General features: G+C 47.9%; 1 protein-coding gene across 1 annotated transcript in view; it reads right to left on the bottom strand.

The window, feature by feature from the left end:
* PTCH1 (patched 1) overlaps positions 1 to 10,391 on the bottom strand; it is a 62,159-nt gene extending 51,768 nt beyond the window's left edge. Inside the window, exons 1-2 of the mRNA XM_030467650.1 lie at positions 10,131 to 10,391; positions 8,331 to 8,523 (exon numbers count right to left, since the gene is read on the bottom strand). Of these exons, the coding sequence (XP_030323510.1) occupies positions 8,331 to 8,523; positions 10,131 to 10,331 (394 nt within the window). The 5' untranslated portion in view covers positions 10,332 to 10,391. The remainder of the gene's footprint in view (positions 1 to 8,330; positions 8,524 to 10,130) is intronic.
* Between the last annotated feature and the right edge of the window lie 13,841 nt (positions 10,392 to 24,232).

Raw genomic sequence — 24,232 nt, 5'->3', positions numbered from 1 at the left:
ACAATACTGCATATGTGCCTCAAAAACACTTTTTCTTGCACATGAGCAAAATACAGATGTTTCAAATATACATGATTACTTGTATATTTGAACCTGGAACTCAGTACAGTTCTCTAAAGGAGCAGCACCTTTGCAGGAAGAGTCGTAGTATGGTTGTGTACATTCCCTTACCTCTTTACATATTTTGCTCAAGCACTAAAATAACTAAATTTTCAAAAATGAAGGAGAAGTTAAAGCCAAGACATTAATTCTAAAAACTGAAATTAAAATTTTCTCCATACAACAAAACATCTATATGGTCAGCAGTTTACAGAAAGGGACTATTACCTCATGAAACTACTACTTCAGCCAAATTCAGGATGTTTATAGTAACTGATGTGATACTGAATGAAAATAACAAGAGAAAAAAGAGTAACAAGTCAACTGCCTTTACAGATATTGAACTAATTTAGACTGAAAAAGGGAATTAAGAAAAGAGGGTTTTACTTTTAAATTCTGAATCCACAGTTACTCCTTGCAATCCCATTCCATCTATTTTGACTGCAACGTGGAATGAAAAATTACTCCAAGTCAAAGTCACTCAGTTAACACTAAGGATGAACATAGCTTATTGTATCCAGTAACCACCAGTCATATGCAGTACATTCTAACTGTATAATAAAATAGGCCATGCAACATAGAAGGAAAACATGTTCTCCTCAATTAATGAACACAAAAATAAAGTGGCTGCTAAAAGACAAAATGCATTTTCAGAGCAGAAATCTTACTTCAAAGAGGTGAGTTTTATGTCATGAGGCATCTAGGGAATCTGTTGCCCCAGTACAGCATCAGCAGTAGAAAAACATACAGTTTCTGTAAATAATAATGAAAGCTATGTATCTTTATGAACTCTGAAAGAGAACTACATTTTTTTATTGTATAACTCTCACTTAGCTTAAAATTTAAGGTGTTTTACTGATCTCTTCAGTCAGTTCCCAGGCAGAATAACTGACAGACACAAATGGGAAAATACCTGCAAACTGCAAGGCAGGAGAGATTAGAGAAATGAAAAGAACCAAAGGAGTACAGAAGACAAACAAGGATGACTGAGAAAATATTTGCAACTGTACAGAAGACACAAATAATTAAAATTCAGCACTTCAGCTCCCACTTAACTCCACAAAGAGCAGCTAGAAACATGCAGATATATACTGTCATCTGTAGAGACAAAGCACTCTGCAAAGGCTGGAAGACTATTTTATTTACAGGAGAAAATGCCTGAGAAGGAACAGCCCCCAGAAATCCATAACCAAAATGCTGTTTTAACTGTCTGCGGGGCAGAAAACTTTACAAGCACCTTTTTACCTCAGTGCCTGCATTCACTATTAAGTTAAAAGGATTGTGCAGGAAAGTGTACGAGTGTCAAAATAAGAATATGTTCCATTAGACACCAAAAGAAAAGCATGAGCATCCTAGTGGACAGAGCTCCAACAGGTCATAGGAAGGTCAGCTTTGAAGGAGAAATCCAAATGAAATATAAACATAGCATTGTGGAAACCAGACAAATCTCCCATAGCTTTGTCCAGCCTGCACTAATCTAAGCATCAGCTGCGGTGCATAATCTAAACAAAGGGATCAGTTGGTTCATACATCTGGAAGCTGTCATATTTTGGAGCCTTCTAACAGTTACATGTAACTGAAACATCCACTTGCATGCCTTTAAATTTGTTGAGCACTGGAGAACTCTTAGTTGTATATGCTGCATAGTACTACTACTTTCTGGGGAACCCCCACAACTGCTACTTAATAACAGGGCTTGAACCACCTTTTCCAAGAAAAAAAAAATCATGAAAATGGGTGGAGTTAGGGTGAGAATCCTTGATGCATTCCCTGTTGAAAGCAAGTTTGAGTACCCCTGGCTTTTAAAGCTAATTCTTGTCTGAACCCAGTTACTGTTGAGGAATAATAAGAAAGGTCTGTTCTGCACAAAAAAAAAGCCCAACTAATCAACAACCAAAAAATCACAAAAAACCCCCACAACAACACAAGAAGCCAAACAGCACACTTAGCAGGTAACAGGAGCTGGTAGCAGACTTCAATCCACTCACCACCACCTCCACAAAGCATCACAGTTCCAGCAACAGCCACCCCTGCAGCTCTTCAGCTTACCTACATTCCCCCTGTTCCTGCTCAGTAACAATCACAAAAGGGCCAACAACAGAGCAGTGCTGCTTTCAACTGTTGCTTTATCCCAGGATTCCCATGCCAAAATCCCAAAGCTCTCCAGAACTACAGAAATGCTTTCGCTACCTGTTCATAAGCAGCAAAATCCTCAGATTGCAACAAGACACTCAAAGCTCAGAAGGGAGGAAGAGGTGAATGGTGCAGCCAGAGCACTGCTCTGTTTAAATACACATTTCAAGAGAGAAGGAAACAGACCCTTCCAACCAAGGATCTGTAGGGCATGTTCTGGCATGGACACTGGCAATTGTGTTTAGAAATAACAATGAAGATGTATTTTCTGTAGGCTGGAGCAAATTAAATGCCTCTGAAGCCTGAAAAGCAGAAGGAATGGTGCAACCATGCACTTAAAGCTTAGGGCATGCCAGTTCTACAGGAGACAGTCCTCCTCTTGTCCTTCTGAGGAGAGGTAAAGCAGGTGCAAGCTGCTAGTCTGCCATGGTTCTGTACATGGGTAAAGGTCTGGATACCCTAAAGTAATTCCAAGTTCTGCCACTATGTTTGGTTCAGTGAGCTCAGTGCTTCAAACTTTACCTTCTCAGGGACTAAAGAGGTCACATGCAATACCTTCCCTAAAACCTTTGCAGAGGAAAGAGGAATTTTAAACACTGAACCTGTTTTCTTTTGTTATATGAGCTTTTCAGCAAGGAGCACAACTCTGAGCAGTCAATTGGACACCTGTCAAGACAGAACTTAACAGATACCCCCTCCCGAATTTATTAGCAGGCCCTTGAGAGATGTCAATCAAACCTCCATACAACTAAAACCTTCAAACACCTTTCCTTAACAATTTCCAATATATGAAAACAGAGTAAGTTCACTCATATACACCCACTGTTCTGATGTTTTTATCCACAACCAGTTGTAAAGCTTAATTCCTAAGACTTTTATGTTACTTATCAAAACAGAAGCATGGACTGAAATACTCTTCCATTTTGACCAGAAAACATTAAAAAGATCCTGTTGTTCAGATTATGATCCTTCAACCATCATGTGGAAACACCGCTGATATTTTCCCATTCAAGAAAACAGATAATAAATAATCATACTTAAGTCAAGCAAACCAGCAGGCTTGGAAGTATTCCAAGGTAAATACCTTTCAATAACTTTTAGTGCACATTAAGGAACACAACACAGTGCAAGATAATATTCAGAGATAAGTAAGCTCTTATGGCACCCGGTCCATATGAAACTAATGGATTTGTGATGTGATCAGAGATAACCCTCCATACTGTAACAGAAACTACCAACACTCCAGCTCAGATTCACTAGCAGAATAACTTCCACTCTTCTGCTATCTATCTACTCTGTACTAATGTGGTGATACAGGTGCAAGCACATCACTGCACTGCCATGAACAAATGTGCATGTTTGTGGGAGAGTGGAATTACCTGACTGGGTCAATTCCTAATAACTATATTCAAACAAAATGTGTTACTCCAGCCCACTTGCATAAAGTTATCTTACTGAAACAACAGATTCACAAAGATTTGTTTCTTTAAGCTTCTTTTTTGTATCTCCAAAGAATACTAGTGTAAAGTTACCCAGTTCTGCCTTAGGCAGAATATAAGAACAACCTGCCCTTGATCTTGCTGGGTTAAGCAAACTGAGAATTTATGGAAGTAATACTAGTTCCTGCATCGCTCACATGTTTTCCTCATTTTCACTTCATTCTTATGTTGCATGTGTAAATTAATGTATTTTAAGATGAATCACCCATCTCCACTGCAGTGGAGTAGCTTGATTTTTGCCCCTTTAGAGTGAAAGGAAACATTTCACATAATTCAAATCTTCACTTACAGTTTCTGCCATACACTCAGTCCAAATTCACTTACAATTAGAAAACTCTCACTTTGTTCCCAGTACCAAATCTGAACTATCTGGCAACTGAAGCATTTTGTTTTCCCTGCAGGGTGTCCTATCCCCACCTGTAATACCAGTCTTCCTTCAAACTGGCTAAAAAAGGGGCTCTGCATGTTAGAGCTTAGTTTGCTATTCAAAGTGATCTGCTTAAAGAGGTAAAGGTGTGACTGAGCTAAGGAGGCCAGGAAAGGGAAGGGGAAGGAGGAAAGGGGGAGAAAGGGGGAGGAAGAAGGGAGGAAAAAATCCCATGCTCTTCAATCTCTTAAAGAAGAAAAACTAACGAAGAAAGGGAGGGGTGAAAAAACCCCAAGGCACTGGTGACATGAAGTATGAAGAACAAGACCTGACCATCTCTCCCCTTATGAACTACTCTAATTAACACCGCTCAAGGCTTTGCAGTAGCCAAATTTCAAGCCCCACTTAACAGAACCTTCTCTGGAGCCACAAAACTGCCTTCTTTCAGAAGCAGAGGCTGTGAATTTACTGTCTGCAGTTCACATGCAGGGTCTTAAGAGTGCCTATTAAGAGTGCTAGCAAAACCCATAACCAGTTATGGGAATGATTTCTTTTCCATAACTTTCTAGTTATGAATGGGTATTTCTAAAAGCACATCTGTGTCCAACAAAATTCAGTCACAGAGGGAATCAATGCTAAGCCCTTTTTGTTCTTTCAAGGGTACGCAATGTACGAAGACGCTGAACAGTCTCCACAACGCCAGTATGCAGGGACACCCACATACAGCACTCAGATACAGATATTAAAATGGCATACCATTAAAATGCCAGTCCAGAATTTTCTTCCCCAAGAAACTAAAACAAGTGTCCTCCAGTAGCAAGGTGTGCACACGGGGATGACAGACCTGCTGATGGGCTGAGGGAAAACAGGTATGTGTCCCAGTCAGAGAAGCCAGAGAGCCACACCACAAGAGAGGAGCGTAGACTAAGAGCATAGTGTGGGACACACAGTAATAACGCTGTGAACAGCAGCCAGGGGAGCAGAGAAGGACTGTGTTAAAATAAAATAATAAAAAACAATTAAAAAAAATAAAATAACTCCACAACACTTAGTGCCAAGAAACAAGCTGAGAGGAAAGCCACTTTGGTATCAGGAAGCTCAGAGAAGGCCAAGAGTGCTGGCACAAATTCTGAAGGAAGAAGAATACTACAGGAAAACTGAAAGAATTATGTTTTGGAGATCTGTTTTTCTTTTCCTCTCTTTGAAAATTTGCCTACCAGGTGGGTTTCTAAACTTCTTGTGTAAATATTTCAGTCATAATAGCTTCAGGCCCAGACTACCAATCATTTATCTTGGAATGTGCATGGTCTCAAAACTCATTCAGACTTCGCTTTGCTATTTTTAATTAATTGTGTTATGGTTTTAAAGCAACCGTTTACTTCCAGCAAGCTTCAGTGCTGTACTATTTCCCATGCTCCATGGTATTCAGAAATAAACCATAAGAATCAGTCTCTTTATATAAATATTGCCAATTTATTCAGCAGTATTAACTTTAAAAAGCATCAGTAGCAAATGAAAACTGTTATTTTATGTTCCAAGTAATCTACTATATTTGACCAATATTTGACCCATTTTGTTCAAAATTAATAAGAAAAAGTAAAGGCAAAATAAGACAGCTATTTTAATAAAAAGGGCAATTCAGCCACTGCTTCTACTAAAAGAAATCTTGATCTAAAACATCCCTTAGTAAAATAACCTCCATGGGGTGTACCTTAGAGCTGACAGGACCAGGTACATACAAGAAAAGACAAGTGGAAGCACTGATTTCCACTTCTGCATAGGAAGAACAGCATTTTCCATACGTTTTTTTTCTATACCCATTTCCAGTTCCAGGTCTCACTGAACTCTATCTGTAGTTTAGCAACAGAAATATGTGTTGCTGTTTCTCATGCTCAGTTGTGTAACAACACCCTGGTTCATGAGCTGAACACTTACACCACCAAGAAAGTACATTTTAGCAAGCTTTTTTGTGTAGATGGTCATATAGTGCTAGAAGAGAAAGACTAAAGTTTAAATTAAATGAAGAATATTTTATTTCATCTTAATGTCAGCTCGATTATTATTTTTTTTGCAAATCAGAAATCCCAGGGCTTCTAACTGCGGAGTTATAATACTTTTTTTTTACATTATTCTGACATGAAAACTAAGCTGGAGAGATGGCAAATTACATTGATCAACTTTGTACAACCAGCTGTATTGCAAATTCATTTTGGTCATAACAAACTCAATTTCAACTGGTTTTTATACCGGCTACTTTTCCCCTTTTACCCTCTGTGAAGCTACAATGACATGAGAAGAGTTCAATGCAGCACGTAAACTAAGTAGCTACTTTGCAGATCATGCATTTTCCTGGAGAACTGCATTTTTACTGCTGGGCAGTCCGACCAGCATTATCATCATTAAGTAGCTTATTGGCATTGTAACAAAAAGCAGGTGGCACTACTGGGATCATGGGATCACTCATCTAAGTAAGTGAACCCCAGTAATGTCAGGAAAATAAATCTCAAGGAAGTGCACTAGATGGAACTGCAGTTACATATTATTTACCAAACAGAGAAAGGCAGAGATGAAACCCACATGAGCAAAAACTGGCAGAAGAAACTTTTTCACAACCACCTCACAAGCACTTAGAAGAAAGAGTAGAGAAATAACAAACAACAGGATGTTCACGATTGTTTGCATTATTATTTAAGGTACATAGGACCTGGTAACAAGTGTAGATTCTGAATATTCATCTCTGCCTACTGTTTCTCAGGGCTGTCAGCAGCAGATCTCGTTATATTTTGGAGTCTTGGACTACACGAATCTAACAAAGTTCAGCTGGTAACACCTTATTTTCCAAAACACAAACCCCAATACTCACTAAGAGACCCATGAACCTCATCCTGACCCCAGTACGGCTGTCATCCGCAAGGATGGAATCTGGTCCTATATGCTTTAATTCATCCACAGGCCGGGACAGACCACCTTTATAACAACCACTAACTTTGTTTGCACTCAGCACTAGGTTTTCCACACCAGCACATACAGAGAGCTCATTTAGTAATGATTATTTATGCAGCCCTCCATATCAACTTTTATAAGCCAAATTCTGCTCCAAGCGATTTTGACATAAAACCCACAGTAAGTATTGCAGTCAAGGAACTGTTTTCACGGCACCCCAGCTAACAGGGGAATGTGGTGCTAAGTAAATAATGTTCTTTGCCCAGAAAACAAAACGAAACACCAAAAAACCTAACCCCCCGTCAGCCTGGAGCCATGCCTCTCAGAGCGGGATCACCAGCCCGGGCTGCCTGTCCCACGGGGCCTGCGAGGGGGGCGCTGGTGGCACCGCTCTGCGCACCCCACGACTTTCTGTCCGCGTTGGAGGGGGGGGGGGAAGGGGTGCCCGGTTCGAAGGGCGGCCCGCGAAAGCCCCGGTGCCACTCCTCTGCCGTACCAAGCCTGCCTTCTTAAACCGGCGCCTCCGGATGGCCCGGGGGGACGGCAGCCCCCGCCCTAGACAGTACCCGCGGCCACCCTGCTACCGGCCAGGCCCCGCTCCTCCTCGATAGTCCTTTTGATTATTATTATTATTATTATTATTATTATTATTATTATGATTATGATTATGATTATGATTATGATTATGATTATGATGGCCGCTCTCTCCTTTTTTTTTTTCTTTTTACCTTGACACAAACGGTCCCCCCCATAGTTCAAAGCTGTCCAAAAAAACCAGGACCACACACAGGCACCCGCCGCGCCGCGCTCCTCGCCGCCCGCCCACTCCCTCCGCCGCGGGCGCACCCACTCTCAAAATGGCGGAGGGGCGCATCTCGGCACCGCGGCCGCCGCACACCGCCGCCGGGGACGCGGGAACGCCTCGCCGCTGCCGAGCCTCACGGGGAGACGGGCCTGAAGCGGAGGCGTAGGGTGACTGGGGGCAGCCCGTCCCGGGGACTACCGTGGAGCGGGGGGCCTGAAACCGCGACCCCCCGCAGTGGCGAAGTGGTACGCGCCGCCCAGGGCCGCGGGCCCGGGCCTAAGGCCCCTCGCTCGCCTCTGCAACCACCCGCCCAAGCGACCCGCGTCGCACCGGTCTGCGCCGGCGGCAAGCCGGGCTCGGCGTGCGGAACCGCCCAGTGCACAAACGTACCCACGAGGCCCAACCTCCGCCGCTGCAAGTTGAGTTCACCCGGCCGGCAAGGCGGGGAGAAGCGACAGCAGAAAGAGTGGGACCCCGGCCTTACCTTCCACCCACAGCTCCTCCACGTTGGTTTCGAGATTAGCTGCCCTTAATCCTACAGCGAAAGCCCCAAATATCAGGAGGCCGACAACCAAAAACTTCCCGCAGTTTTTCTGAATGTAACAGCCCAGTTTAAATAGCAGTCTCTGGAACTTCGCTCGTAGCCACAGCGGCGCTTTCCGTCCAGTCGCTTTCCCCTGCAAGGCAAGAAGAGGTCAGCAGTTGAGGGGCTGCGGCAGGCCGCCCGATGCGCACCTCCACCCCCGGGGGCAGGCGGGGAGAGCCCCCCCAGCCCTCCCACAGCAAGACAGCCTCTAGCCCTCGGGGCGCCTTCCCAGCAGCTTCCTTGCGGGTGAGGATGAGCACCGCGGGCAGCACAAGCGGGCATCCTTCCGGCAAGGCCCTCCCCACACGCCCCTGCCGGGCAGTCACCCTTAGGAGCACGCATAGACCACCGCAGGTACCTGCTGGTAGCCATCCTCGCCCCAGGCCAACGCACAGGTTTGGGGTGACGCCACCACAGCAGCCTCCTGCCCCCTTGCCTACACTGCCCACCACTCTCTTCTCACTCCCAAGACATCACCAGCAGCTCAGGCTGAAAAGTATTCGCACTGGGGAGACCCATGGCTCCAGAGCAGTAGGTAACCACGACCGATAAAAACAGCCACAAGAAAAAAGTCCCTTTTCCTCTTCTCCTTAAACCTCTGAAAGTGGGGTATGGAAGGGTGGGGGGATCGTTGGTGACCGAAAACTAGTCAGTAGCAGTTTGCTGCCGTTTCCCCCCATTTCCAGGTCCTAGCAGGGGTTTGGTGCTGAGGCAGAACCCACGTGGTGAGCAGTGGTTTAGGCTCAGAGGTAATTCATTTCCATAGAGTTTGGAGACGCTGTGTGATCTGAATTAGGAAGTAGAACAGCCATCTGTAAGTTACGACAATATTTGTGAACGGAAGAGGGCAGCCACATGGATTTTTTTTTTTCCTCCTCTTTCCTCCTTCTTACAAAGCCTAGAAATCCGCTCCCAGAAGTGAAACAAACCATCCTTCCAGCACGGCAGCCTCCCGAGGTTGTTTTCTTTGAACATTTTTTGGCCGGTGGAGATTGGCGGCCGGGCTCATCCCCCCGCCCCGCCCGGGATGCGCTTGCGGGGCGCCCGGGCACCCCTGGCCCTTCCCCGCCAACAGTACAGCCGCCGCTCCGCGGAAACCGGCGCGACCTGCGCGGCAGAGCTAAGGTGGCAATTTGTTTACAGCCCTCGCTTCCCCTCCGGCCGCCGGAGGAAGAAAACCGCTGCAAGCTCTCTCAGCTGGGGGACCCCCTCTCCGAGGAGGGCAGTCACCGTGTCGGCGCTCGGCGGAGAACTTCACAAAAGCACAACTTCTGCCAAGAAAGCGTCCGCCCGTTTTCTCCCCCGTACCGGCCGGGAACGAGTACAGCCGAGATCGCTACAAGGGGATGGAGAGGCGGAAAGGAAGCGGAGAGGGAGAACGGGGGAGCGGGCCAGGGGCTAAGTCGGGGGAAGGCCGGCAGCGAGCTGGGGCTGTCTCGGTAAATCTAAACAGAGTGTTCCGCAGCGCTAACACGCACCGGGGCAGGCGGGGGCGAGAAGGAAAGGAAGGAGGGCACTCTCTCCCGCACTGAAGAGTCACAGACGTCCCTCTCTTTTTCCCAGCATTTTATTGGTGGCCGTTTCATTTCCATCTCCTCCTTCCACCCCCGCGAGGAAACACATCACCTCCCTCCTCCCCCGCCAAAAATCAGCACTAGCACTAGCGTGTAGCTCTGGTAAAAAAGAGATTGAATGCACCTTTGAGATCTGCTCCAAGGCGAAAGCCGCATCGCAGTAGCTTGGCCGCTGCAGATACTCCCGGTCGGGCGCCGCGGCGCGCCGATTCCCTCCGGTCCTTCGCCGCCTCCCGCCGCCGCTCCTCGCCGCCCGGCCGGGGTGGCCGCCACCGCCGGCACCGCTGCTGGTCTCTGGCTCCGACGCGTTACCGGCCGAGGCCATGTTGCCGCCGCCGGCGGGACAGAGGAGCTGGCGCTGGTGCCGCGGGGCCCGGGGGCCCGGGGGCGCGGCGGGGCCGCGGGGGGCTGGCGGCGCTGCGGGCCGCGGGCTGCTGCTGCTGCGGGGACTGCTGCCGCCGCTGCTGATGCCGCCGCCGCCGCTGTTGCTGCTCCTGCTGGGGCTGCTGCGGCGCGGCCGCCTCACGCGGGGCGCGGGGCGGCGGCTGCCGCCGTGGCCGCTCCGGCCGAGTCGCTCCCCGCGCCTCCCATTGCCACATCGCGCGCGGACCCCGAGCTCCAGGCGGCGGCTCCCCGCGCCCGGCGAGGGCGAGCGGTCGGGCGGGAGCGACCCCCGGACCCCCCCGGCTGTCGCCGCCGCCGCCGCGCTTTCCTCCGCTCCCGTTGAAATCTCCTCCTCCAGCCGCCGCTGCCTCCGGGAAGCCGCTGTCCGCGGCGGCGCTCAGCGACGGCGGCACGGCGGCGGCGCGGCGGGCCGCGGCGGCTTCTGCTGCTGCTGCTGCTGGTGAGCTGCCTCGCCGCGCTGCACCATCCTGCCTCAGCGACGAGCTCCTTCCCGCGGGCCGCGGGGCCGGCGGGGATCCGCGGTCGGCCCCGCCGCGGCGGCGGGCGGCCGGCTGCCTGGCGCTCTCCCCTGGCGTGTGCGCGGCAGCACCGAGCTGCAGCCCCTCGGCTCAAGAGATGAGATGAAGAAGAAAAAAAGGACTCTCTCCATTTGGATAAAGAGGAGGAGGGGTGGAGGGGGGGGGAGTATGAGAGGAGAGGGAAAGAGGCAGGAGAGGGGAAAAAAAAAAAAAAAAAAGAAAAAAAAAAAGAGAGGAAAAAAAAAAAGAGCTTAAAGCCCGCCCCCAGGGCTGTCAGATGGCTTGGGTTTCTGCGAGACGATTGGCTCGGGGAGGGCAGAAATTACTCAGCAAACATGACTATTATTAGCTGCTTAGCAACAGCTCACCAAAGTAGAGAGACCACCCAGGCCGGCAAGCCTTGTGTGTGCATCGCCAGCTTCAGGGGGAGCCTTAAAGAGATCCAGCCTTCTTTGCATGCAATACTTCCATTAAGGAATTCCTCCCCCCCTACCCCCCTCCTTCTTTCTTCTTCATTTTCTTTTCAAGAAAGTTTTTTTTGGTTGGTTGGTTGTTTTTTTGTAGTTTTTTTGTTTTGTTTTGTTTTGGGGTTGGTTTTTTTCTGTTTTTTTTTTCCGCCGGGATGCTTGCAGACAAGTACACGCGCGTATTTTTCTCGCGATAGAAATACAAAAATAAGTTTTTCCATTAAAACGGGTGGAAACGGGGGGAAAGCAGTATTAAACGATTTCTAAAGCCCTTAAAAGAAAATCCTTTTAGAGGCACCTTGGCCTCAAGTTGCAACAAATACTGGGAGGTCCGAGCTGAATTCCCAGGCTTGCAGAAATAATGACAGGGTGGTGGATACTGCGGTAGAAAGTGCCAGATTTTTCTCCCTCTCTTTTTTAACTAAAGAGGAGACTTAGTTCCTTGCAAGAAAACCGCTCCGTCCAGTTAGAAAAACACAATGAAAATTTAACACTTGAGGGATTTAAAGCCTCGCGGTAGCTAGCCTGTTTCATCTTAGAGCTCATTCTTTAAGTGAAACCTGAGGAAAGCCAATTTTAGTATGTTTTTGTTGTAAAAGTCCATGAAACGCAGCCTGCCTGGCTGCTCTAAACACTTCTTTAACTATACGCGATTGTTTACTTTTTTGGCACCGCTTCTCCCCGTCTCTGCTCATTGAGAATCGGCCATTAATCGCTGCCCTTACAGCTGCGAGAGTTCTCCCCACCCGAGGGCTGCACCCCCGGCCCCCAGCGCGACTCCCCGAGGAGGCTCCGCGCTCCGGCGGACCTCCCAGTGAACTGTCCCGGAGGGCAGCGGGAAATCCGCCTCTGTCTCTCCGCGCGTGTCCCGGCACCAGGAGGCGCTTTGGGGGCTGCCGCCCCACGCAGGGCAGCTGCTGCGCGCCCGCGGAGGAGAGGGACTGCGAGGAGCGTCCGCTGTGCGTTCATTTGGGTTGACAGAAATACAAGGAAAATCAGAGAAGCCTAAGGAGCTGACGTGCGACGGGGAGGCCTGGCAGTCCCCGCCTGGTGCCGCGTCCCTCCCGTCAAGTCCGCGGGTACCGTGCACCTCTCCCTGCAGCCACGCAACGCGTATTCCCGGGGTAGCGGTCGTGGGCAAAGCCCACCAGCCCCACCAGCGCCCAACCGCTCTTGGCGGGGCTGCTTCAGCCGCGTTGCCACACACACGGCCCCGGCATCGGGGGCAACCGGTGCCCGGAGCAGCCGGCGGGGTCGGGCTGCGCACCTCCCGTGCGGAAACGCGCTTCGTGCATCTACCTAGAAGCACCCACAGACAGCGGCTTTCCAGGGTCACAGCAGCCGGTGGGGGGATGCCTTCTCCGTTTTTTCCCACACTGGGAAGTTTGTCTCCTTGAAGGCCCGGCACTGTGTTCCACACCGGACTGCGTCCAGAAAAGCTGCTGGGAAAAGCAGGCTGTCGCGCACGGAAGCTTGGGTGCTTACAGGAGAAGGAAACCTTACATGGCTGAACTGGAGGCTGTTTTCTGATGGAGGCTGAAGCCCGCACCTGGAATACAGTCGAACATCTCTAATTCAAGTTCCTCTTTGGGAAAGTTACTGTTCCTCTCACTAGAAATTGGTTTCACCACTGCTCCTGACCCCGCTACGCTCAGGGCGTCTGATAGGGTGTCAGGGCTTAGAGATGGAAAAAGGAGGGGAGGGGTGCTGGGGCGTTTTGGTGCAGTCTCCAGCAGACTCCAAAACCGGGGCAAAGTGTCCCTTTTAGCACCCTGAGCCACTCGAGCTGCTCTGCCTGCCTCCTTGTCTGTCTCTTGCCTGCTCGGCTTCACACAATAGCTCTGCGCTGATCAGTCCTCTCTCCTGATTCCAAAACTCAGACCTAAGATTCAAATTTAACAGGCGCTATCTTAATCTCCCCTCTCTCCCTGTGGTCTGAAGGGATTTTTTTTTTTTTTTTTTCTTTTTTTTTTTAAGCATACACAAGAGATGAGTTACTGCAGGGATCTAATTGGCCCTGTTTCTGTATTATTTTTTTTCCTTAAGGACGGAATGTCAGTGTAAAAGTCTCCACTTGGGTGGTCAGAGCAGCGGCTGCCCTGAATTTGCCTCATAGCTGATGCCTTCATGCAACATTCCTGGTGATAATGTTGTCCCCAATCAATCTGCCCTCATTTACATTTGTAAGCACTGCTGGCTGTGATATGTATGCACTGGGTGTGCAACTCCACCTCAACACCAAAGGCTTTTTCCATCTTCAGCAATTCACAGGGATCCCACAGATTTCTTATCTTTGGCTTGCTCTCTGGTGAAGGCCTGGGGTGTCTCCTTGCATAGGGTGTCTGCAGTCTGCACCTTTTGTACCTGGTCCTCATGATTCCTGGACAATCAAGGCTGATGTACAAGAATCCATTCTTTGGTCATAGCATCCTTGTTTTGTAGTGCTCTACCTCTTAGATCATGTGTTCATGTTCATGATCCCCAGTACTGCAGAACTTCACACGGTCCAGCCAGGTGAGGGAGAAAAGGTTAACAGTGGGTTGAAGGAATTTACACTGATTTTAATTTAACACATTTTTCAGGGTATTCATCACCTGTGGACACAGCACCAAAAGCGTTGCCTTGCTGGAGCATCTGATTAGGTCAATAAAGAAATGATGGAGAAGCGAAGCAGGGGTACTTTGGCTTCCTTTTGTACGGGCCTTAAGACTATGGCAGAAGAAGGATTTGTAGGAAAATAACCAGACTTTGTGTGTCCCCTCAGATTTTTTACCTTTCACCCACGTTTTCATCACTGAAGGGCGGAGGTCTACCTCAGCCCTGAGCACCACACGCACTCCTGGCACTGGCTTTGACAAAGCATAAGAACCTTCAGGATAGGACCTTCACTGGGTCCTATCCTGTGGCGGAGCGGAGCCCTTTCGTTCCCACCCCGCGGGCCGCAGGGCAGGCGGGGGTCGTCGTCCCCGTGGCGATGGGGCGCAGCGGGAGCCGCTCCGTAGGGCAGAGACCTCGCTGGGGAAGGTGGTGGCGGCACGAAGCTCGCCTTCTCCCCCTCCTCAGCCCTGGAAGAAAGAGAACTGCTCGAGCCAACTTGTCAAAATAATGCGGCTAATTACCCCTGATCTCCTTTAATGGAAAGCTGCTCTGCACGCCACAAAGGAGCAAATGAGGGATCTGCAGCACCAACTCAGGAACGCTGGCATTTTCTACAGCGGAGGGCTGTGAGGAAATGTGCCTCCAGAGGAGCCTCCGGGGCTGCTGTGCTCCTCCAACGCGGGAGCGGACTCCCGAGGGAGGACAGGAGTGCGCGGGGAGGAGTGCGGAGGACAGAGTCGGTAGCAGTAATCCTCTTCCTCCAAAAACTGGAGGACATCCCAGCCCCCGCAGACCTTGTCATACTCCACGTGGTGCTTTAGCTCTGTAAACCCCAGTCGTCTTCCAAACAGGTTCTTTTCCGGGCTAAATGTCCTGCCACTTGAGGGACTAATGTGTACAGAGGGGAGAAAGCAACAGTTTTGAGTCTATCAGGACAACACCGAGTCTGTGTAACAATATAGCTCAAGTTTTTCTTTTGGCAGAAGACACGGCATTCATTTTCATGATCTCTGCCATCGGGTCTTGCAGAAAAAAGCTGAGCAACACGATCTCTTTGACCCATTGCTGGAGCAACAATTTTATTAGAGATATAGGCGTGAGAAATGAAAAGGAAGTAAAACAATTCAGGCTCATTGTATGTCTTGCTTTCATACCGCTAATCCGGTTTACACATCACGCCTACATGTCTCAATAGGGCTTTATACATTGTGGTAAAAGCAGAACAAAATAAAAGGTGTGTGTGGGAGAGTGCGTGTGTGTGTGCATGTGTGTGAAATTAGGATAAAAACAGAGAAGCCTAAGACATTTTAATTCAGAGTGGGCAGACAGTTTTATAACTTGAAAGCAATTAATTTTTAAAGGATTACTACTCCTCCCCCTCCCTTCTCAGCCCTATAATTTATCTACGAAAGTACCTCCTGTCCAGATACAGTGTCAGATTATAATCCAGACACACAGCGATTCCAGTATCTCTAACCAGAATTTCGGCACACCTATCAGAACGGTGCTGAAACAATGTGAGAGACCCTCTAACAGATGTCCCCCTCATTCTCTTCTTAACTTTCGCCCGTCCTCCCAGTCCCGATCTACCTCCCATGATGGGGCTAAAGCGGCGGCCAGGGGGAGATATGTCACTGAACATCCTTCGACCTCCAGCTCCTGGGAGCAGTGGGACAGCATGCGCAAGACCGATGACAGCAGCGCTGTACCAGTGCCGAAGTGCCAGATGCCAGCCACATGCAGAGTTCGGTACTGGAGCCGGAGGCTGAAGTCACTATTAATTTTAACCTAAAGCACACCACGTATTTCACTGCTGTAGTTAATGAGTGCCAGCCCCTCCTTTTCTGTGCACTTATATGTTTTCAGCAGGCTCCACTGACTGTGCCCATTAAGTCTGAGGTGCAAAAAGAGAAAGAGTTCTTCAGTGCTTCTCGTTTAAGAACCCCTGTTTAGCGTTCCCGAGCAGAAATAAGACGTAAACTGCATTTTTTTTTTCTGCAGCTCCTGTCCTACACAGCCTGGACCGAGGAAGGTTTCTACTCTCCGCACTGCAGGTTGTTTGGACAACAAACAGCCGAGATGCTGAGATCGGGGGCCTGTTTGCGGTCCCATGCGGGACTACGAAGAATTACAGCAGGAGCAGCTTCCCAGCAGCTACCAGTGTCCCCAGTGCCTGCCCACGGGGAACCCCAGCACCAACAGCGCGCTGTGAGCCGGCCGGGCGAGAGGCAGCGCAGCTGCCGGACCGGGGAAAGCCCCGTCGTACCCTGCCCCCCCGCATCTGAGGCCCGCACCAACCCCCCGCCCCACCCTGCCCTGCCGTGTCCTCCGCTGCTGCCCCGGCTCTGACTGGACCCGGCGCGCAGGAGCCGCAGCCTCAGCTCCGGATTCCGGTCCCTGGGCACGCACAACAGAGGACCCTGGGACTCGGCGTAGCACCAGGCCCCGAAGGCTGGAAGGAAGCTCCCCCCGACCCTCCCTCGAACCGTGGGCCGCGGCCGCCAGCGGCACCGACGGGGACCGGTGTAGCCCCCCTACCACGTCCCCGGCCCTCCGCCCCCTGCCGCGCCGAGGCCCAGTCTGGTGGGTCCTGCTGCCTCCGGTCCCGCTACCGCGCCGCCATGCCCCCCCGAGACTGCACCTACCATCGGTGCCCCCGCCTGAGCCGCTCGTGGGGAGCCGTCCTGGAGGGCTTGGTGCGTCCACAGTCACTGGCACTGTCAGCTTCAGTGGGACATCAGTGTTTTCCTCTCCTCTCCTCTCCTCTCCTCTCCTCTCCTCTCCTCTCCTCTCCTCTCCTCCTCTCCTCTCCTCTCCCTCTCCTCCTCCTCTCCTCTCCTCTCCTCCTCCTCTCCTCTCCCTCTCCTCTCCTCTCCTCTCCTCTCCTCTCCTCTCCTCTCCTCTCCTCTCCTCTCCTCTCCTCTCCTCTCCTCTCCTCTCCTCTCCTCTCCTCTCCTCTCCTCTCCTCCTCCTCTCCTCTCCTCTCCTCTCCTCTCCTCTCCTCTCCTCTCCTCTCCTCTCCTCTCCTCTCCTCTCCTCCTTTTTGCTTTTCTTTTTCCTTTCCTTCCTTGTTTCCTTTCTTGTTTGTTTCCTTCCTGGTTTGATTCCTTGTTTCCCCCTTGTTTTCTTCCTTTCTTCCTTCCTGGCTTCCTTGTTCCTGTTTCCTTCCCTTTCCTCCTTCCCTCCTCTCCTTTTCCTCCTCCTTTTTTTTTTTTTTTTTTTTTCCTCAACCCCAAAGGAACTGAAAGTGTAAAAAAATAACCTTTCTAGGTTGCAGGCATTCTGCAGAGTGCTGGAAAGCTTCACAATTACATGCCTGTTTCTATTAAGCAGCTCCATCATCCTCCATGTGGGTGGTCTGGATCTCAATAGGCAGGACCTGTCAGGGTCACGTGAGGAACCCGCAAACCTTACTCCTTTACAGCAAACCAGGGAAAAAACCAAAGGAAGGGAGAGCCCGGTGCCACCGGCCCGTACTGCTGTCCCATCCCCCCCTCCCTGCCTGGCCCCAGCCCTTATCCCCCTCTCCCTCCGCAGCAGAGCAGAGCCCACAGGTCTGCTTCAACCTCTGCCTTTGCTCCCCTCCTTCCAACTTGGGGCTCAAGAGGAGAGAGGGAAAGGTGCCAGGTGAGGGACTGCCTTGTGAAAGGAAACGCATAGTTGGGTGTGTAGGGAGAGGAGAGAGACGCGGGGTTTTCTTCTGACTGCTGAGTGCTCCGCACCGCACGTGATTTAGTGTGTTTGGTAAAGGTGTCCTGCTCGCCTTTGCTAAAAGGTCACTAGAAAGTCAGCTTTCAGGTGTCAAAGCAGCATAGAACAAGAAAGTGAGCTCTGGTGAATAACACCTGAATCTTAATTGGGAAGAGGTTAATTTTTCTCTAGTAGTTACAAACAGAATGTAAACACTGCAGAAATTTACTACTACCTTTTTAGGCAGCTGAATTATCATTACAGGATCTGAGATAAGTGATTTCAAGTGTTGATTCTGGATGAAAGCACACTGCAAAAAATAAATGGTGTGTCTTGGAAAACATGTCACTAATTGTTTATGGAAGATCCTTTTCCTCTAGTCAGTCGTATTTGATTTACTGTCAGATTTGATATATCCAGTATGTATTTTGAAAATAAAATACATTCCATATTACCACAGTCTGGTGTTCAAGTGCCCCAGCTACTTCTGTTTGTGATACATTTAAAAAACACACTTCATGGCTGGGTTCACTGATTTCACATGACTTTTTGAATAGCCTTTAGTCATGTTTTATCTATGTTGCTCCTATTAGAGAATCCTACTGAAAGAAAATAATGTGTATCTTATAGTCATGTTCACTATCAAGCATATAAAGACAAACTTAGGAAACAGCTCACAATCAGATTGCACCGAATAGCCTATGCATATATGAGCTGCATATAACCAGGCTAGGCATCAAAATAATGAGCAAGAAGGATATCTTGCCTACAAAGCTGCTAACATTTTTACATGAAAGATGGGCTTGTGCTGATGATAAGAGTTTGGAAGAGCATGGGAAGAGACATCTTACAGGATTTTCAAGGAGTACATGAAAAAAATGCATCACTTTTTATGGACTCACTGATCAATCACAGTTATATTACTGAAACAAAAGACAGTAGAGGTAGAGAGTGAAATAGATGTCATGTTTGTAATCCTCCAGTCTGTCCTCTCACCGAACAATTAAATCTTAAATTTTCCAGGGAAGCTAATCATAACTCCTGATAAAAAGTTCCACTAATTTCTGGCTCCACATATTGGACAGTGTAGCATCTGCAGTGCTTAAGCCTAACCATACCATATAGCCACAGTACTGTTACTTAAACTGGTAGGAGGCAAATAGCAGAATAATCACACAAAGAATCAGAGATTATCCTGCTATGGAAGAAAAGTGGAGTAAAGAAATGCAATATGCAGGTGTGGAGTTTTAGAAAGAGGTGTGGAATATAGACAAAGAATTAGAAACAGTAAAAGAATTGGGATGCTAGTGCAAGTTAGGAAGTAGCAGAGAAAATAACCTGAAAAATACAAAATGCCTTGCTTGTTCAACATCAAAGTTACATCAGTGGTAAGTACCATAGCTTTCATTGCCACTTTTGTTTTGCCAGTCTAATTTGTCCAGTTTCCCAGCAAACCTGATTCTTGGGCAACCCTAGAACTAAAATTCCTGCTGTGTTCAGAAAAATAATAGTGTGTTTGGGCACAAACTGTCTAGACATGTGACACAAAGGAAATAAATAAAGATATAAGTCTAGTGATCACCAGAATATTTCAGAAGAGAAGGGCAAAGGCCAGTTTCTTCATTATCTAATGCAGAGAATGGGAGTTCTTTAGCAGTAAAACTAAGCCAAAGCTGATTTTTCTGCTGAAAACCACACATCCTTTCTCTAAGCAGATTCATGCTGCAGGATGTTATCCTATTTTGTTTCCTTTTGCTTCTATTTTAATAAAGACCATATTTCAATCTAAAATTTTCAAGAAAAAGAGTGTGGAGTCTTCATACCCAGCACTTTTAAAATCCTATGGTTTTCAGCCCTGACCATATTAATCTCCAAAACAGAAAAATGAGAAAGGAGAGAAGGAAAGGCAAGACACTGAGTTCTTTGCTTTATTTTGTTAGTGAGAGGGAAAGCACAGCTGTGGATATAAATGTGGTAGTCCTTTGCTACTTGTATCATGACTATCTTGCCAACAGCCAGTGATTTAAGAGAGCCTAGGAAAAGAAATGTTCCTCATGATGCTCCACAGCCAGTTCAAATGGTGTGGAATCAAGGCTTCTGGACAGTATCTTTCCCTGCAGACCCTACTGGGGAGTTTCCTTATTTGCAATGGCATTTTTTCTCCTTGTGCTCAACACAGTATCCACTATAATAATCTTTTCCTGAATTATTCTTCCCTGAAACCTTCCCTTTAAGTATGTCTGTGTGTCACTTGAAGACAGCTCTATTCTGCCTCAGACCTTCTTAGAAATTTAATCCTTGCCAATTTTGCAAATGAACTAAAGATTCACTTACTAATTTTAACATACTGTTTTTGATTAATAGTAAAAAATTAATAAGAGTGTGAGGTCACTGCTGGGAATTAACCTTTCTTCTGCAAACCATTAACAGGATATGATTTACGTTGCTAATTCACTGACTGACTAAGCCTGATGGTTTAGTTTCAGAATGTCACAGGAAGGATACAGGACCAAGTGTCATAACAAGGGTTCCCTCCATACTAACAGAAATGTAAAATTGAGGGAAGCTCTTTGCAGAAAACAAATAGGTAGCATCCAGGTTGCACCCTCAGGCCATCTTGGCTTGGTATTAGCTCAATAAATCTGCCAAATGCCTTAGGCTATCTCTGGATCTCTGCTGCCTAAGAGGTTTCTCAGGTTTATTGGGCTAATAAACTTACCATGTAAGGTTTCCAGTGTGTTCATGCAGGAAATACAGTAGACTCTCAGAAAGAATTGAAGTCACATAGTGCAAGAGTTTGGTCTTGTCTCTTCTTTTTCATCAGCCTCAAAGATGGAAGTTTCATGTGTGTCTGTGCAAGGGTATGTGGCCTTTTGCTAATCCTACAGATCAGCATAAAGTCTTAATGCACACGGTCTGAATAGAACCAAAGATTTCACGTGGTGCAGAAAAGCGACAGAAGCAGCACCACAGATCTGAGTGGCTGACAGAAGTTTCTTTGGATCTGAAAATCACTAGATCACGGAATGATTTTGCTTGGAAGAGGCCTTAAATGTCATACAATTCCAACATCCCTGCATGAGCAGGGGCATCACCCAGTAGACCAGGTTGCTGAAAGCCCCATCCAACCTGGCCTTGAACACTTTCAGGGATGAGGCATCCACAACTTCCCTTAGCAACTTGTTCCAGTGTCTCACCACACTTGCAGTGAAGAATTTCTTTCTAATGTATAAACTAAACGTAACCTCTTTCAACTTAAAACCATTATCTTGTGTCCTCTCACTACCTGCCCTCCCCAGCTTTCCTGCTGGCCCCCTTCAGGTACTGGAAGGCTGTTAAAAGGTGTTCTTAGAACCTTCTCTTCTCCAGGCTGAACAACCCCAACTCTAAGCCTGTTTTCAGGAGGGAGGTTCTCCAGCCTTCCCTCTTCAGACCTAATCATCTTCATGGCCCTCCTCTAGGCTTGCTTCAATTGCTCCATGTTCTTCTTGTGTTGAGAGCTCCAGAACAATACACAGTACTCCAGGTGGGGTCTCATGAAAATGGAGTACAGGAATCAAATCACCTCCCTTAACATGCTGGCAATGCTTCTTTTGATGCAGCCCAGGATACAGCTGGCTTTCTGGGCTGCCAGTGCACATTGCCAGCTCATGTTGAGCTGTTATACCAATACCCTGAAGTCCTTCTCTTCAGGGCTATTCTCAGTCCATTCTCCACACAAACTGTATTTGTGCTTGGGATTGTCCTGACTCAGGTGCAGGACCTTGCACTTGGCCTTGTTGAACAACATGCAGTTTTCACAGACCCAGCTCTCAAGCCTGTCAAGGTCCCTCTTGGCATCCCTTCCTTTCAGCATGTTTGCCATACTACACAGCTCAGTGTCACCATCAAACTTGCTGAAGATGCACTCAATTTCACTGTCCCTGTCTCTGACAAAGATGTTAAATAGTACCGATCCCAGTACCAATCCTTAAGGAATACCACTTGTGATTGGTCATCAAACCGTTGACCACAGCTCTTCAAGTGTGACCGTCCAGCCAGTTCCTTACTCACTGAGTGGTTCATCCATCAGTACCATATCTCTCCAGCTGAGAGACCAAGATGTTGTGTGGGACAGTGTCAAATCCTTTGCATAAATCCAAATTGATGTGGTCTGTTGTTCTTCCCTTGTCCACTGATGCTGTGATCCCTCAGAAAAGGGCACCAAATTTGTCAGGCATTATTTGCACTTGGTGACTCCATGCTGGTTGCCACCAACCATCTCCTCATTTTCCCTGTGCCTTAGCAGAGCCTCTCGGAGGATCTGCTCCGTGATCTTGTCAGGCATAGAAGTAAGACTGACTGGCCTGTAAATCCTGGCTCTTCCTTTTTTCCCTGTTTGAAACTGGCAGTTATGTTTCTGCATTTCCAGTCATTGGGAACTTCACCAGACTGCCACAACTTTTCAAATAAAATGGAAAGGGCCTTGTAACTTTATATGCCAATTCCTCAGGAGCCACTAATGGAGCTTATCAGATCCTATGAACACTTTCAGATTCCTTAGGTAGTCTTGACCCAGTTCTCCTTCTACAGCAGGTTCATCTTCCTTGTCCCTATCTTTCCCTATCTTCTAGTCTATCCTGTCTTTGCCTTATGCTGCTTGGGTGATGTGACCAGAGGTCTTGCTTATGAAGACTGAGGCAAAAATGTAAGCAAGTCTCAGCCTTCTCCATATCCTGTGTAACTATATCTCCTGTTTCCTTCCAGAGAGGGGTCCCATTTTCCACAATCTTCTTTCTATCACTGATGTACATGTAGAAACTTTTCTTATTGCCCTTGTTGTATGTGGCCAGATTGAATTCTATCTGGGCTTCAGCTTTCCTAACCTGAATCCTGACTGCTCAGACAACTTTGTACTCCTCTCAGGGAACATGTCCTTGTGTCCACTTTCCGTAGAATTTTTTTTTTTTTTTTTTTTTCAACTCCTAAGTATAGAAGAAGAGCTCCTTGTACATTCATGCAGGTGTCCTGACATTCTGGTTTGTGTTCCTCTTTGTTGGGCCACATATCTTCTGGACTTGGAAAAGGTGATCCTTGAATATTGACCAGCATTCTTGGGCTCCTCTCTCCTCCAGGGCTTTATCCTACCAAACAGATCCCTGAAGAGGTAGAAGTCTGCTTTCCTGAATTCCAGGGTAGTGAGCTTGTTGCACGCCCTCCTTGATCCTGAATTCCACCATTTCATGGTCACTGCAGCTGAGGCTGCCTTTAAGCTTCATGTCGTCCACCAGCCTGTCTTGTTGATGATAGCAAGGTCCAGCACAGCACCTTTTCTCATTGGCTCCCCTCCCACTTGGAGAAAGAAGTTATCAGTGTGTTGCAGAACCTCCTGGATTGCTGCTGTCTTGCTGTGCTGTCCCTCCTACAGACATCAGGGTGGTTGAATCCCCTGTGAGGATCAGGGCTTGTGGATGCCAAGATACTCCTGTCTGTCTATAGAAGGCCTTGGTTTTCCTGATCAGGAGGCCCGTAGCAGACCCCCCACTATGATATCACCTGGCCCTGTCTTCTCTTTATCTCTGACAAGTTGGTTCCTCATCCATCCCCATGCAGAGCTTCATGGACTCCTGCTGGTCACCAGTGGGTGACAGCCCCTTCTCACCTCCCCTGCCTGTCTTTCCTGAAGAGCTTTTACCCACTCATTCTCACACTTCAGTCATAGGAGCCATTCCACCACATCTCAGTGATGCAAACAGCTTTGTAGCCCTGTGACATATACGTCTGTAACTCCTCTTGTTTGTTCCCCATGTCTTGTGCATTTCTGTAGAGGCATTTAAGTTGGACCCCCTACTGAAGCTGCCTCACTGCTGGGATTACATTCTCCTGCATTTCAGATGTTCTGCTGCGTGTGATCCTTCTCCAGACCCAGGGCATCTATTGCTGTCACTGACTCAAAGTGGTGGCAGTAGGATGGATTGAATTTCCCTTCCCCCAGCAACTCTAGTTCGAAGCCCCCTTTACTGAATTGGCAATCCTATTGGATTCATACCTTGTAATGGATTCACACTTGAAATGAATTACCACCTTGTACCTACTGAAAACCATGGTGACCAATGAGGGTTTGGGATGGAAGGTTAGAAGGACCTGTTGAAGACTGTGCTAGTCTGTGAACATTCTGTTTCTAATGCAGCACTTCCTAGGTCTGAACCTTTTCATAGGAGAGGGAGGAACCCCTTTTCGAAGAAGAACTTGGAATCTGGTGAAGAATCCCCTGGGAAAATTAGTGGCCTTGATAAGTCATGGGATTACCACTATAGTTTTGCTGAGAGGTCATTCCTCACTGTTATGGGAGGGCAAGACACTCCGGTCTTCCCTCCGTGGTACTTCTGAAAACACTGGCAGCCATCAGGAGCAAGGGGATTTTGATTGCCATCATTTGCTATTAACTGTACTTCGCATTCAAAAGACTGTGATAGTGGTATTGGAGACATACATGTTAAAGATATACTCAAGGGTAGTTTTTTAAATAGTAGTGATTTTTAAAGAATGGAACAAGTGGATTAGTTGGG

Source organism: Calypte anna, chromosome Z, assembly GCF_003957555.1.
Source record: "Calypte anna isolate BGI_N300 chromosome Z, bCalAnn1_v1.p, whole genome shotgun sequence".
NCBI lineage: Eukaryota > Metazoa > Chordata > Aves > Apodiformes > Trochilidae > Calypte > Calypte anna.
This window is presented reverse-complemented; position numbering and strand designations above follow the sequence as displayed.